The sequence below is a fragment of the Parasteatoda tepidariorum genome, chromosome 8 (assembly GCF_982258835.1).
Source record: "Parasteatoda tepidariorum strain Cologne lab strain chromosome 8, Ptep-v5.0, whole genome shotgun sequence".
NCBI lineage: Eukaryota > Metazoa > Arthropoda > Arachnida > Araneae > Theridiidae > Parasteatoda > Parasteatoda tepidariorum.
This window is the reverse complement of record NC_141762.1, coordinates 28,833,576-28,849,722: the sequence shown is the minus strand read 5'-3', so window position 1 is coordinate 28,849,722 and position 16,147 is coordinate 28,833,576. Positions and strand designations below refer to the sequence as shown.

The window sequence follows — 16,147 nt, the reverse complement described above, 5'->3', positions numbered from 1 at the left end:
CAATTGAATTACTTTCGCAATTCAATAAATTTTGAAGAATTTAGAAAAAATTGATTCACTAATTTTTAATTATAATGTTATTTTACTTTTGTTTAGTTTTTTGCTTCTACTTACTGTCAGGGTTTTCATACTAACAGGGCTGATTGTGCTCCGGAAAAAATCCGGATTTTTCGCTGACTGTGATCCGGACGTTTCCGGAGATCGAAGGTTCAGACGTTTCAAAAAATCCTTGATCACAAAAGTTTCCAGAAATCAAATTTTCAAAGGTGGAACTTAAAAACACAGTTTAATTTATTTGTTTGTAAGGGAGAGCCGGAAAGATACTTTATAGGCTTATATTCAAGATTAATATTCATTTTTTATCAGTAAATAGTTATTATAATCATAAACTCAAGAAAGAGAGACGTATTTGTAAATTTCAATTACTTCTCCAGGTCATCATAGGTATGTGTAAAATTTTAAATATATTTTAAGTAAACTAAGAAATATTGAGAAAAAGGAAAAAACCGTGTTTAAATTTTTTTCGATTTAAACTTTTCTTTTTTTTTACTCAAGAAATTTTCCGGAATTTTGACTTGGGCTCACAATCACCCCTGTACTAAGTACTTTGATTTTGAATTTTAGAAAGAGTGGAAGCTCTGCTACTTATTTGTAATTGTTAGGTTACATTTTTTCCTATTCCTAGCCATCTAACTAGTTTTTAGGCTTCTAAAACTATTGAAGCTTGTGTGAAAATTATAATTCTCGTTCTGAATAACTCCTATCGAACTTCAGTTATTCAAAAGTATTAATTGTGAGAAAAGTCTACTATGAGTTATAGAACATTGAAGTTTTACTCAGGTATTAAATATATGTCTATAAAAGATTTAATATCATCTTATTCTAAATTTAGATTCGGGAAGAAGTGCTACGATTTGGTTTGGAACCAAAGGACATCCGTCTCATTCGTGAAAAAGGAACAGGTGAGATATATATGTTTTTTACTTTTTTTTTCCCTTCACTTTTTATGCTGCATGTGTTAATGTATAATGCGTAAGAACTTTATTAAATTCATGTCATTTGAAAAATATGTAGGCCAAGAAATTAAATCAATTTAAATTATTATTGCTACTCTATCTTATTAAATCTTTTATTTTAGAATTTCACTTTAAGTTTGTCATGATTAAAACAGAAGTGAAATAATAATTGTGTATATTATTTTCTCTAATATAATATTGAAGGACACTATATTTGTGTTGAATAACCTTGTGTGGAGAGGAAACCAGATTGTAAGCAGGACAGAATCAGTGTTAAATTGTTAGAAATTCCTGTTTAACCATTCTGAGGATTTCTGTCAGTTTCTTCACTGTAAAGATTTTTAGTTTATTTAGAAAAAATTTTAAAATTTATATTTATAATTTTTTACTGTGCATCGAACTAACTTTACAGAGTTTAGATGTAAAGGCATTTAAGTTTGGAATATTTGCCACTTGCACGCTTTGATATTTTATATTCTCCCCCTTTCCCTTTTTTTAGAAGAAAAAAAATATCTTAGCCTGTTGTTAACTTCATTGTTTGTTTTTTTTCCTTTGTGGATATTGTTATTAGAAAAGATCTTTATAGTGATTACATTTGTAAGGATTGCATCACAATTTACCAACTACTATTTAATTTAATAATTAATACTTTATACTGTGATATAAAGTTGTGTAATTCTGATATTTCTTTGCTTGAAGAGATGTTTTGTACCTCATTTTACTTAGAGTATTTTGCTCTCGTATTTTACGCTTTCTATTAAAATTTCTGTGAACTACATTCTATTACTATGCATTTGTTAAAAAGAAGCGAATATCGATTTTTTTTCTGTTTATAGTTTTTTTCCCTTGATATTAGTAATTTATATGAACTCTGCCTTATAACTAAAAAAAATTTATGTCTTTTCATAGTATTCCACATAAATAGTTTTTACTCTATGTAACTATTCTAGGATAAACTTTTACTTTGATAACAATAAGTAATTTTCCCATAATTATTTTAGTCAAGGAATTATTTTTTATAGGGTTTAAAATTATTCCTTTTTAAGGAATTTATAAGCATGTTTAATATATTTCTTTTTACTGCTACATATGAGTTGATTAAAGAGTTGAAAAATACATGTTTTCATTAATTTATACTTACAAGTTATGAAAGTAATCTTCTATATTCTTTTTAATTTTAATCGAGGGACAAAATCAATGAAGGGTGCTACTGTAATGTAATTTATTTCACTTGTTATGTGGGAGAATTTTTTTTTTTTTCATTTATCTTTAACTTTATATAAGATTGTGCGAAACAATCCATTTCCTGTAACTGTGTTTATGAGTTAATGAATGTTGATGTTTTATACCACTTTATACATGGTGTTGTAGGTGCCTCTCGCGGCTTTGCTTTTGTGGAGTTTCAGTTACTATCCGAAGCCGTTCGTTGGAAGGAACTTACCAAGGTTTTGTTACTGCTATTTATTTCTCTACATTCTAATAATCTTCTACCAACTTGCCAACTTCATACAGGCTGACCCCTCAAGAAGAAGAAACACATGGCATTGATGTGTAACTGCAATGACTCAGTTGCAGATATAGTTTTCAACTATTTTTGTGGAACATTAACATTTGTATTGATTAAGGAGTGTTACAAAGACAAAATATATCTTCTTTTTTTTTTACCCAATTTAAGTTTTTGAATAATATTAAACTTTCTTGTGTTACTTTATGGTTTTTAAAAGAAACCTTTTTTTTTTTTTTTTTTTAATAATCCACCCAATTGTCTGTAAGCTAAAAAAAAATTGTATTTGTCAAAAATAATTTATAGACATTTATTTTGAATTTTTAAATAATCGATAAAAATTATATTTTAATTATAACTATTGAATTAAATTTTTACATCATTATTATTTAATGAAAATTTATTTAAAAGTAATCTTAAGTTTTCCACTCAAACATTTCAAATATATGCCTTTAGTTTACATATAGCATGCAATCAGTCAGATAAAAAATGTAACACTTTCTGCAAACAAAAAACTCTGGTGAAATTTGTTTGAAAACCACAGAATAATTATAATAAATTTTTAAATCCTGAAATTTGAGCAAGAAAAAAATGTATGCTAGAAGCATTTGTCTGAACGTTTTAATAAATATATTAATGCAAAATTTCATTTATTTATTAAATTGTGTAAATACGAATCTCAATGTTTAATTTTTTAGCCACTTGAACATAAATCATAATTACTTTTAAATTGCATGACTACAAAATGTGATATTTGGGATCGAATTTAAACATGAGGCAAAATCTTAAATCGCGTAAATAGTAATCTCATTGTATGATTCTTAATCATGTTAATGTAATTCTAGATCTTGTTTGCATTGGTACGAGAAAAAAAATGTTTTTTTTTTCTTTTTTAGTAATAGTAAAAGCAATTCTGCGATAGTGATAAGTTTTCCATGAACATAGTTCGCGTATTCTTGTATATTATATTATTGTCTTGGTAACTTGTGAAAAAATCTAATTTAGTTTATATTGAGCTCTTTTTGAAAACTTTTCAAATAACTAAATTTTGAAATATACTTTAAGCAAAACTTAAAAGTTTTTATATTTTGTAATTTATTTTTTTTATTATTTTTTTTTTTTTACCTTACTAACTTTGGAAAATCAATTTAAGTTTTACAAGTTTAAAGAATAATTATAATTGTGATATTATTCTAAATTTAAAAAATTTAACTTTTATGAATTTGGTTATATAACAATAAATATTCCAAGAATCGTAATATAAAATCAAATATTTAAAATTCCCAATGAGTATTATAAATTAGATCTTGCAATATATAAACTACATCTGTTGTTATAATGCAGTGAAACCTCTTTTAAGCGGACACTCGTGGGGCCAAAAATATTGTCCTCTTAAAATAAAAGGTACAATAATAACGAAGGCTAACACCTTTAATTGTCTGTAGATTAATTGCAGTGATATAGAAATAATTAAATTGTCTATAATAACTATTTACATTAATGTTTATTCAATTTTAACAAAATTATAATATTTACAATACAAAAAAAGGGGATACAATTTAGAAAAAAATAATATTTTGGGCATAAAATACTGTTTCTGTTCGGTTACAGGAGTGTCTGTTTTAGGAGGAAGGTACAGGATGGTTTATTCATAGAAATTTTTTAGAATGCGTGTCAAAAATGAAAAGTGTCCATTTTCTTGGAGAATTTTTAACTTGAGATTTCACTGTAACTGAAATTTTGTAATATGAATTTCATATTATGAAATATAAAATATTTTTCATTGAACATGTTAACTTTTTTTGTAGCATTAAGAGTAAATAAAATAATTATTAATTAATAAAATAGTTATTGATTACATTATAACTAAATAATTTAACTTTTAAGTACTGTGAATGAAAAATAAAGTTTAAATGTATTAAAAAAAAATTTCTGAGTTTTAACAAACTTTTTTTTTTCTAAGTAAATTTTCTAATGTCTTAAATTAATTTAATCAGTTTTGACTTGCTTTTAATGATCTAGTTTTTATCTGTGATCTTTTGACTACTTGAATTTTTAATGTTTGTTAATTGAGTAAAGAGCCTATTAAATTTCAAAATCCTATTTGGAATTTCAGAATAGGATTATTTTAATTCATGAATAGCACTTTTAAAATTTCATAATATAGAAACATTTTTTTTAATTTGTTCCAAGTATTTTATAAACATATCACAGCTTATTTGGATTATTTCATAGCTAAGAATTGTTCAAAATTAACAAACAAGCTGTAACACTCCTTTCTCAAAAGTGTATTTAAATTTTTCTTTCATAAAATGTATATTACTTGTTATAGCCAATATTTGGAAAAAAGAGGTTAATTGAGTAGTTTATAATTTGTTCATGTGCAGAAAATTTATAATTTATAACCTAATAATCAATATAATACAGACAGTATTATTTGCGTAAGCAGAAGATTTCAACTAAAATCTTTGCATTCAATTCAATTTTTCATAATGACGTGAAAATCAACATTTACTAGATCTGATGAAGCTTTCCTTGCACCATTAAAATAAATTTAAGTGTTAAACAATTTCTATTATTAGACATTCTGTGCTTCCCGATTTAAACTAAATTGTTGACTTTTATTAGAATTTAAGCTGTTATAGCCAGCTGATGTTTCATTTATTTAAAATGTTAAGAGAAAAAGCTGAATATCAGTTTGCTAAATATCAATAAAGTTGGAGTTGCTTTTTGCAACTCCTACTTTAGTAATCAGATGGTTCAAAGTTTTTCCCTAAATATCTTTCTAAAATTTAAGAATAAAATAATAACAAAACCTTATTATGTAACCATTTGTTGGTTTGCTTTTTACATTAAATTTTAATTGTAAATTGTTTCCAATTTGTTTTGAAAAAAAAAATAATAGTGACTGATTGCACTGATAGCTAATATGATTGCACTAATCACCAACATGGTAGAAAAGGTTAAAATCTTCAATAGCTTTATTTCTACATTATTCCAGTTATAAAACAGTGCGACATGAATATTTTATCACTAAATTGTAAGGAGAATCTAATGTAAAAGTTATAGATAATTAAAAAGCAAAAGCGTAGTGTTAAGATAGATAAAAAAGTTTTTTTTTTTTCAAAAATTTAAATTAATTATTTTGAGTTAAAAATTTTAATTAAATTTCTAATTGTCTTAAAAAATTCTATAACGACAATAGAGTGTGTGAAGTGGTTTTTTTTTCTTTTTTTAATTTTTTTTAAATTTAGTTTTTAATTTTTCCAAATAAGTCTTAAAATTATATTTATATTAATTATTTTATCATAATAATTTTTTTAATTTTCAAATTTTAAACAAAAAGTTAGAAATAGGTGTGGTGCCGCTTCAATTTTTTTTTTTTTTTTTCAATCTAAAAAGCAATTGTGATTAAATATATGAATGTCATAATGGAACTGATTCAGATAATTCACAATGTGTAGTCATCAGCAATAAAGATAATGTTGAAAAATACTGGTTCTGCTGCTTAAAGTGACAACTATGTAATAAAGAAAAATCAGATAAAACAAAACCTGACATTCTTTTAGATCCAAAGATTGGAACTTAACTTAGATTGGAAATTCACTAGATCAAATTTTCAAGCTTTCATTATTAATTAGATATTGTTGGGGAATTTTTTTTTTTTTTAACATTTAATTCATCGCTCTTCTTGTAAAAAAAAAAAAAAAAACATTAATGTTGAAATACTTAAAGGGTTTACTTTCTTTAGGTAAACACCGTGTCCTAAGGCTCATTAATGTTTATTTTAGTGTATCACCATATTTTATTTATAACTTAATTAAAGTTAATTACACATTTAGTTAGTAACTTAGTATATAACTTAATTTGAATTCATTACTTTTAAAATGTAATTGCACTGCAACTTTGGACCGAATCTCTTTCTACTCTGAAATTAGAATATGCATTAAACTATGAATTTAGTTCTAAATATTGAAATAGTCAGAATTGTTTATTAAATGGTTATAATAAACATTGCTGCCAACTATATTGACTTTTGCCTGTTTCTCCTGATCTACTTAATAAAAATTCTCCTGGTTTTTGTACATTTTTAGAAATTCCTTTAAATTAAGTACATTTCCTAAAAAAATCCCTATTGAAATAAAATTTTGACACAGATTATTACTTGCTTGAATATTTAAATAAGTGTTTATTAATACGTAATGAATTGAGCCTCATTTATAAAAATCAGTTCAAAGCATCTTTGTTTTAAAATTTTTAGTTTATTTTTATTCAAAACTCCCTTTTTAAATTAGTTAAAAATCTTTTAACTATTAATGAATTGTGTATTACTATTCAAAATTATGTGTAAACATAATGTTTAAAATTTCAAGTTCATTTAATGTTAATCATGACCAGAAATATTGCAATTTTTCTATATTGATTATAGAAATCCCTAAAACTCCCCATGTATAAAATATTTAGTACATCTTGCAACAATTATCATGAAATTTATATTTTGTACAATCTACTGAATTTTTTCTACATCCATGTTGGCGAATAAAATTAAATAGATAATATTTAAGGGTTTGTTTAATTTTAATATTTCTAAATTATAAATATGTTCTTTTATATTTATAGTGCTAAAAATGATAAAGCTAATAATTAAAATTAAAAATGGTAAATCTTAGTCATTAAGAACTTTCAGTTATTCAGATTAGAGTGTTGGTCTCGATTTCTTCTAATTGTGGCTTTGCCTGCATAGATACACATAACATATTAATATTTTTTTGCTGAAAAAAGCAAAGTTGACCCTAGGCTTTACAAAACTGGTCAAGCAAACATTAGAAAACTGTCAAGATCTCTCAGTGACTTTTTTTTCTAGTTTTTTTAATTTCATTTCTGTTTCGTCAATCACTATAATTTCTTTCATTTTTATTATAGTTATAATGTTAAACTAATTATTTTATTTATTTAATTTACTGTTAAGAATAATTAAGTATCTTGCTGAATTTTATTGAACTAGATAGTATTATAATCTACAATTATAATGGATCATAAATAGTATAAAGTTCTATTGATTATGCTATCATTACTTCTGCTGTGAAAAAATTTATAATGAAAATTGGAAAATGTGATCTATCTAATTTTTATTTTTCCAACTTATCTCAAAATTTTTGTTGGGTTTTGTAATAAAATAAATGCTTAATATTAAAAATTTAAAAAACTTATTGAGAAGGATGAAGTAAAACATATAGTTAAGTTGTTCAATAATCATTCACAGAAAAAAATATTTATTTATTTTGTTGCCTATTAGTAAAATAATACAAATGCGTATTTTTTGTAAACATAATCACTACTGTTCTGTTAGTTTCAATTTAAATATCTAATTTTAAGTTATTTCGGAGCAATCATATTGTGAAAGGTAGGTCTGTTATTTCTTTTCGTTATTTCTTTACATAGCGGTTTTCATGCTTCTCTGGAGCTATGTAGCTATCAATGTATAAAGGAATCTAGTGCATGTGTGCTTAGGATTCAATTGCGGTTTTGAAGTTATGTCTACATTGGAATATTCATATTGCATGTGGTTTCGTCTGGCCCATTTGATTTTTTTGGATTCGGCTTGCTCCATTGGCACTTCGTGGTTCCCTTACCTTGGTCCTTTAACTCTAAGTGGCTTTCTGAAAAATATATCCATATTGATATCTAATTTTTGTTCTTTTGTTTTTATATGTTATAGGGAACTGTTATATTCCGTGGCAGTAACAGAGCTAGCTTGCACTATAGTATACCTAAAGATTTGCTTGGAGCTGAACGCTACATGTTGAATAAAGCAGATTGGGACTGCCCTAAAGTATGTTTTTTTAAGTTTAATGAACTGTTCATATTATTTTTTAATTGTTATGAAAATATATACTCGGTGCTTGTTAAGTATTGGTAGGGGTTTAGAATCCCTTAGAATAACATATCATGTACTCAGGGCTGATTGTGCTCTGGAAAAAATCCGGATTTCCAGAATTTTCGCTAACAGTGATCCGAAAGTTTCCGGAGATCGAAGGTCCAGACGTTTCAAAAAATCATTGATCACAGAAGTTTCTGGAAATCAAATTTTCAAAGGTGGAACTTAAAAACACAGCTTATTTTATTTGTTTGTAAGGGAGAGCCAAAGAGATACTTTATAGTCTTATATTCATGATTAATATTCATTTTTTATCAGTAAATAGTTGCTATGATCATAAACTCAAGAAAGAGACATATTTGTAAATTTTAATTACTTCTCCAGGTCATAATAGGTACGTGTAAATGGTATAGGTATGTGTAAAATTTTAAATGTGTTTTAAGTAAACTAAGAAATATTGAGAAAAAGGGGGGGGGGGAAAACCTTGTTTAAATTTTTTTCAATTTAAGCTGTTTTTTTTTTTTTTTATTTATTTTTTTTAACTCAAGAAATTTTCTGGAATTTTGACTTGGGCTCACAATCACCCCTGTGTACTAGACAAAGTGTTTAAAAAACTTCTTTGTGCATGCTTTGAGTGTACTAGAGTCGAGTATCGAATACTCTCTTCATTCCTGCAAACTTTATTTTTCCTTATGTTATTATATTATTTTAGCAGTGTCACAAATGCTATTCTTATAATATTAATAAATAGGAATGACATTTCGGATTCGCGATTTCGGATTTTATTAATTTGAAATTCTAGCTGAAGCCAGTCAATCATTGTTGATTTTTTTAGTCAAAAATGAGAATAGAAAAAAATTACGAGCATTTCTTTCCCTTCCCATGCATGAGAAAGTTCTTCAGAAAATAATTCTGCAGAAGAAGAAAAAAGAAACAACTTTTGAAAAATTCTGCTGAAAAGAAAACATAAGTTTTCTACTTCCTTAATGGAAAATCTTTAACCGAGAATGTCACCAAGATTCTGCCACGGGGTTGATATAAATGATGAAACTTAAGTCCGCAGTCGATTCAAGAAAGTTATGCAGCGAAACCATAACCATTCCAAACTTCTGCCAAAAGTCGCTGAAGCTTTAAAACAATGTACACTAGGGATTCACAACCTTTTTGAATAAAGGGGCCCCTAGTACACCTGGTTGACCCATAAAGAACTGCTTGTCCAAGTATTTAGACATGCTGGTAGCAATTATGATAATTTAATCAGTCAACTTCATAACATGAAATTGTAGTCATCTAAATAATAAAATTCATTGAAAACTGAAGAATATCAAACTGATACTTTTTAAGAGAAAAACTGCATTCTATTGAAAAATAGATTTATCAACAAAAAAAAAAAAAAATTAATAATAATTATGGGGAAATGCACTGGTTTTTATCACATTACGTAACGCGTAAGTTTTTTAAAAATAAATCAACTGAAATGTTCAGGGATGAAGTAAAAAAATATTAATTGAGCAATGTAAATGCAAAGTAAAAATTTTAATTTAAGAAATTTTATGGTGTCTGAAATGATTTAAAATAACACATAATTGCTCAAAATATGATTCAACGTACAATTTCTCAGTTCACCTTAATAAGGCTCACGGAATAGCGATTATTATATGAAGCGTTTACGCACGATCGATAGTATAGGAACGAAATCGATTAAAAAAAATTTTCAGTCTGAAAAAACCGTCACTGAGGAGAAACCGTCACAGTTGATAACGAGGCACAGTGTATTAAAAATGCTATGGAACCAGTAATTGAAGAGCAAAACAATTCAAGTTTTGTTACAGAAAAAAACGATGCTGTTCCTGAGATAGAGGAAAATGTCGAACTCGAAAGTGAAGTCAATTTCATTGCCGAAGAAATTTCACTTACTGTCAAAGATGTTAGTGAAAAAATACCAAATGTTAATATTCCTGCTGTCAGTAGCAAAAAGCCTGAAAACATCGATAAGGAAAATAAATTAACCAATGTCACAAAGTATGAAAAATTTAAAGAATGGATTTACTATAGTCCTTCAGCTGGAGGGTTTTTATGCAGAGTGTGCTCTGTTGTAAATAATGAAGGACCTTGGATAACTGAAGGGGTAAATTTTCTTGGGCATCCAACTAGATGCATGAAGAAACGTGTGTGTTTTTTATAGTATTGTACTTTTTGTATACATATGTAGTTTTTTTTTTTAGCACTACTAAATTTTCACAAAAATAAAAAAAAATTTCACAAAAATAGGTACTAGGATTGAAAACCTGAATTAAGCCCTGCTTATTTTTCTTTAAGAAAGAATGGGGAAGAAAAAAAACAGGAAATGAGTAGTAATAACTGTAAAAAAAAGTTTAAGTTGACCTTCACCTGGATTGACAATAAAATTAGTAAAAATACAATAAAATTGACACAAATAAAGCATGTCAAAGGTAATCATTAGAATGAAAGATTTGAAATTTGCGAGCCTTTATATTGTATTAAAAATATCAGAAAATCGAACCATAACGGTTGAATACACGATAGAAAAGTCACTCAGGTTAAGGATGAAATTAACAGCAATTAAGATTGATTACTGAGATTAAAAATTAAACAGTTTAATTATTTTTTGAAGATAAATTATCGATTATAAGTTAAATGAGCATGTAAAGCATCTACAAAATGAATGATTATACCTTTACTTAAAAAAATTGCTGCAAAGGTGCTGTGTCCCTTAAGATTAAATCATAGAACATGAAAGCAGTGTACACCCTGGGTATTTATTCATGCTCTTGCCCTAGTTAACAATATCACACTTTAAGTTCCTTTTAACCTTTGAGTTCCTTTTAACCTCTACAATTTCTTTTATTTATACAATTATGATTGTTCTTTAGAAAACATTTTTTAAAACGATAAGAATTTGATAAAAGATTTAAAATTTGATTATTAATTTTTATAATTAATGCTTTTGTAATCATGAATTTATTTTATAATTTTAGTGTGGTATGAGCAACTTTAAGAGAAGAGATTATTGTTTCAAGTGTAATTCAGCTAGAGAAGGTAATTTTCAAGTTTTTTTTTTTTTCAATATAGCCAGCATTTTGACATTTCATTTTTTAAGCTGTATAGCTGATATTGAAAGTTAGGCTGTATTCCATAATATTGGTAGCTATTAATAAAAGCACTTTTTTTTATCACTGTGCATAATTAAAACAGATTACAACCAATTGTTAAGATTTTAATAAAATTATTTTATTACTTATGTTGAATTCATTTACCAAATATAGTAACAATTTGTTTTCCTAGTACATAAGATTTTTTTTTTTAAATTTAAAAATATATTTTTTGAACATAGCATTTGCTTATCTAAAAATACTGTTTTTAAATAAACCAATTAGTGTCATATTTATCTGATTAAATTTACTGTATCAGAATGGTGATAGATTGTGTTTCAGGAAACAGATTTTCTACAGGGCAGAACTGTCACATGGAGGAATATTTTATTTTTTATCCAAAACCTACAAAAATCCTGTGACAAGCCTAAAAAATAACCATTGAAATTTACAGTAACAATAAATAGCAAAAGAGATTCAAAGTAAATAGATATAGTTTTTATTGCTAAAAATTCCTGCTGTAGAATGGTTAAAGTTTCATAGATTGAAGTTGGAATATCAATTTCTTCAATATTTAAACATGTTAAACCTTCTTCTAGTTTTATTTCATGAATTTATTTTAGAAAATTATCTTTCAAAATAAACTTGATGAGGTTTTTTTTTTTTTTTTTTTTTTTTACTCAGTACTCTTCCAACAAATTCCTCTATTCTAGATGAACTTGTGTAACTTCAGTTTAATCTATTTAGAAGTTATTTGGGTTTAACCATATTGGGTAATATTATTTTGGAAATCTTCAATTCATTAATTAAACTTTGACGTTTTAGATTCATTCGATTGGCAGCAAGGTGACTGTTACAATGAAATAAGTACTTCTCCATCTAACAGTAAGTAATGTTTTCATTATAATAAGCTTAAATTTGAGAATGATTTTTTATCCGTTAATTTCTATATTAATTAATTAATATTTTTGTTATAAGATCTGAAGTAGGTAAAAATCTTTTCATCTGATAAAACTGCATTGCATTTTGCAAATAGTTTTTGTTTCAAAAAATTATCTTATAAAAAGGTATCTCAGATATTTTAATATGTTTTTGTTTTTAAAAAATTCATTTGAGAGAGAAGCACAATGAAGACATAATGATAAATAAAATGCTTCACCTTGCATTAATTATAAGACACGGTTCTCAGTAGATCACCAGAGTCTAGCAGCTTGTGAGCCGTGGGTGACCTCTGATAAACCTGCAGAGGGTCCAAAAGTGTGCTGTATCGGTCCTCGTTAAACTGTACTGCCGTAAAGTGCTCGACTTTAGGCTACCAAAGTTGCGGAGCCATTCGCTCTCCAGAGGATTAAAATTGTAATGGCATGTTTTCAGTTCATCAAGTTTGTTTTCCAAACCATCGCCAATATCCCATTGTGCAACTGTCGTGCTAGGTAAATAAAGTACTATTATTATACATAAAATAGTGCAACCCCTAACTACTATCTAAAATTTGCATTGAAATTTTAATTTATTTTACTACAATCAAATTGTTTAAAACAACTTACCAAGTTTTTATGGATCTTTGTCTGAATTTCAGTGCTTTTAAGCTATTTGCATAAAAGGTAAGTATTATTATCATGCAAGCAGTGATAGAGCCGAGAAAAAAAATACACATTCCCCACCACATATTTAAATTGCGATCGTCCTGGAAACATGGCATGTCTACACTACACTACACATGACACTACACATTATTTAAATTTTCTCCATACATAAGCAATTTTAATCTGGATTCCTTTACACTCCCCTTGCATAATTTTTATCTCCCACTTTTCAATTTCCCACATCTATAGTTTCTTTTATTTTTTTGAGGAAATTCGTTAATTATTTGTAATTTGGACAAGAGAAAGCAGGGCATTTCATTTTGAAAACATATGCCCCCAAAAAATTTATTGAACAATATTCCGATAATTATTTCATTAAATGATGGGTTTAGCATATTTTGATTGTGTAATGATTCCGCTCCTGCAGATTTCATCTTAAGAAGCTTCTGATTTTATAGTCCAGTGATTTTTTTAGTGGTGGTCACTGTATTTTGAATAAAAAATCTTATGTTTCTTACAGCTTTACTATTTGGGAATCTTGATGTCTTGACTACAGAGGGAAGAGTTCTTGCAATGCTTGGACAGTTGACCACTCTCCCCATCAAGAGTTTAAGAGTTGCTAAGGATTCCTTAACAAATACGTCTCGTGGCTATGCCTTTGTTGAATTGAATTCAACCTCTGAAGCTATTCAGTTATATGAACTTCTGCTATCTATGGGAGGGAATTTTTTTGTGGATGGACGACAGGGTAAGTGTTAATGAAAAGCTAAAGTTTATGTTTAAATGAAAATATTTTTATTGTTGTTGATTATTAATTTTCTTAAGCTGTTATTTAGCACAAATTATTGTATGAGACAAAGCTTGGATAAATAAACATTCTTACACATAAAGTTAACTTTTTTCGTTAACTGATATTAAACGATGCAACTTGCTCTGGATACCTTAATTTATGTGCATTAATGGAAAATACTAATTAATATTTAATTTTTTTTACTTACTTCAGAATTTTTTTATTTATTTTACTCTTTTTTGGGCAATAAATATTTTATTGTTGTGAAAATTCATTCAAAAACTTGAACTTGATCGGGCAATCAATCACTGTGCTAGCAGCTTATACGAATTTACTATGGATGTACCAGAAGGCAGATGCTGTCTTCTCATTACTCACTGATGGTAATGTAAAACAGTTGATAAATGATAATACACTACTGTATGTCCATCGCAAAACAAGTTTTTGAAAGTAAACATGATGCTACATGTCTATTTTCTAAGGCTATTTTCTTTATAAATGGACTGTAGAATTTCATTATGTGCAGCCTATTGGAAAGCTTGTTCAACTGAAACTTAATTGCATAATTAAGAGCAGTACATTTAACTTCCACTGTAGGATCTATCATATAATCGACAGTCTATCTATAGTGGTGGGCAATGCAACCTCAAAATTTTGCGAACTCCAGGAAGAAAGAAAAGCAAAGATGGATTGTATAATCAAAATTATAAGAAAGAAAAATAATAAATAGATTATTTGTTATTGCAAATAATTTAGTCAAGAGAAAAGTTAATTGATGGTTATGACTATCATTTAAGTTAAGTTCTGTTTTACTTAAAACAATAGCTGATAAAAATTGTTGATTGATTTTGACTCTCTATTGAAGTCTCTCTATCTCAATGTTAAATTAATTTAATTGAATATTCTATAATGTAATATAAATGTTAATTGGATGTTTTATATAGAAATGGGATGTTTTATATAAAAATAAAGAGATTTTTTATTTTTTCTTAATAAACATCAATAAATCACATTTGAACACAATTTCAGAAAGAAAATTTATGCTCTAAAAAATAGAAATGGCAAATTCAATCCTTTTTTTTTTTTTTTTTTTTTTTCAATTTTTCCACTATTTTTTTTAAGGTATGTAACCTAATATAGTTTTAACTTAATGTATGTAAATTTTTATAGTCTTTATGTGTGTAAATATCTATAAACTTTCTCATGGTTTATGATATTTTTTTTATTATAGTTACTGTATCTTATGCAAAAAGGTCTTTAGCATCTCGGAACAGGTAATTGCCATTTCTCACATACGTTTCTGAGATAATAATTTGTTACCTTTTATTTTAAGGTTTCTAGACTTTAAATCAGTGTTAGTTTGTTGATAACCTGCAGACTATCTATAAATTTAAAGTATGTTTACTTATATTCGTTTATGTTTATTTATATTCATTTTATTTATGCATAGCTTAACATACTGGCGAATTAGCAAATTTGGGAGAATATTTCTGGGAGACTGAGTTATACACTATTCCTTTATCTATTAACATGGAAAAACTGATTATGCTATGTAGGAAAGACTGCAGCTTAAAATGTGACTTTTTACTTTCAGAACTGTCAGCAGGTTTAGAGAATTACTGATTTTTATAAATAAATGATTAAGTCTGAGTTAAGCATTCTTTGAAGATGCATGATTATAATTTCCCTACTTTGCAAAAGTTTGAATCTAATGAAATATTAGTCATTTAGGATTTTTTAAAAAATATGTATTTAGTTTTAATGGTGTTGAGGATACAGCTGCATATTTAGAATTTGGGCATATTTTTTTTATGTTGTATAACTCAGGGATGAGATTTTTCCTCTTTGGTCACTCGAATTTCAGCCTTTTTTAATAAGTTTTCCACTTTTTCTGAAAATGCAGTTGTTGAAATAAAATTATTATATTTATTTCCGATTTTCAAAGATAAACAAAAAAATTCAAATGACGTAGCTGCCAACCCTTCTGCATTTTTCTCCCTACTGTTTTAAGCACGTTTAAAAAGGTTTTAATTTTATTTTCCTAATAAGGCAATTTTCTTTTCCTTTTACAAAAAAAAAATTGAAACAGACACTTTGTATAATAGTTTATAAATGCTTTGTTTAATAATAAATTTACATATATAAAGATGTAACATTTTTTATCATAAGTTTAATTTTTTTGTTAATTTTACTTTTAGTTCCGGAAATGCTAATGCAGCTAGTGTTGCACTTGCTGCTGCTCAATGGACGAACCAGGTAA

The 16,147-nt window shown here is 26.8% G+C and overlaps 1 protein-coding gene across 3 annotated transcripts in view; it reads left to right on the top strand.

Moving 5' to 3' along the window:
• LOC107453161 (RNA-binding protein 5) overlaps positions 1-16,147 on the top strand; it is a 34,680-nt gene that overhangs the window by 7,156 nt on the left and 11,377 nt on the right. For all 3 annotated transcript variants that reach the window (XM_043040153.3, XM_043040154.3, XM_087150076.1), the window contains 8 exons: positions 893-962; positions 2,388-2,461; positions 8,240-8,353; positions 11,398-11,458; positions 12,337-12,396; positions 13,618-13,845; positions 15,119-15,161; positions 16,086-16,143. In XM_043040153.3, coding sequence (XP_042896087.2) covers positions 893-962; positions 2,388-2,461; positions 8,240-8,353; positions 11,398-11,458; positions 12,337-12,396; positions 13,618-13,845; positions 15,119-15,161; positions 16,086-16,143 — 708 coding nt within the window. The remainder of the gene's footprint in view (positions 1-892; positions 963-2,387; positions 2,462-8,239; positions 8,354-11,397; positions 11,459-12,336; positions 12,397-13,617; positions 13,846-15,118; positions 15,162-16,085; positions 16,144-16,147) is intronic.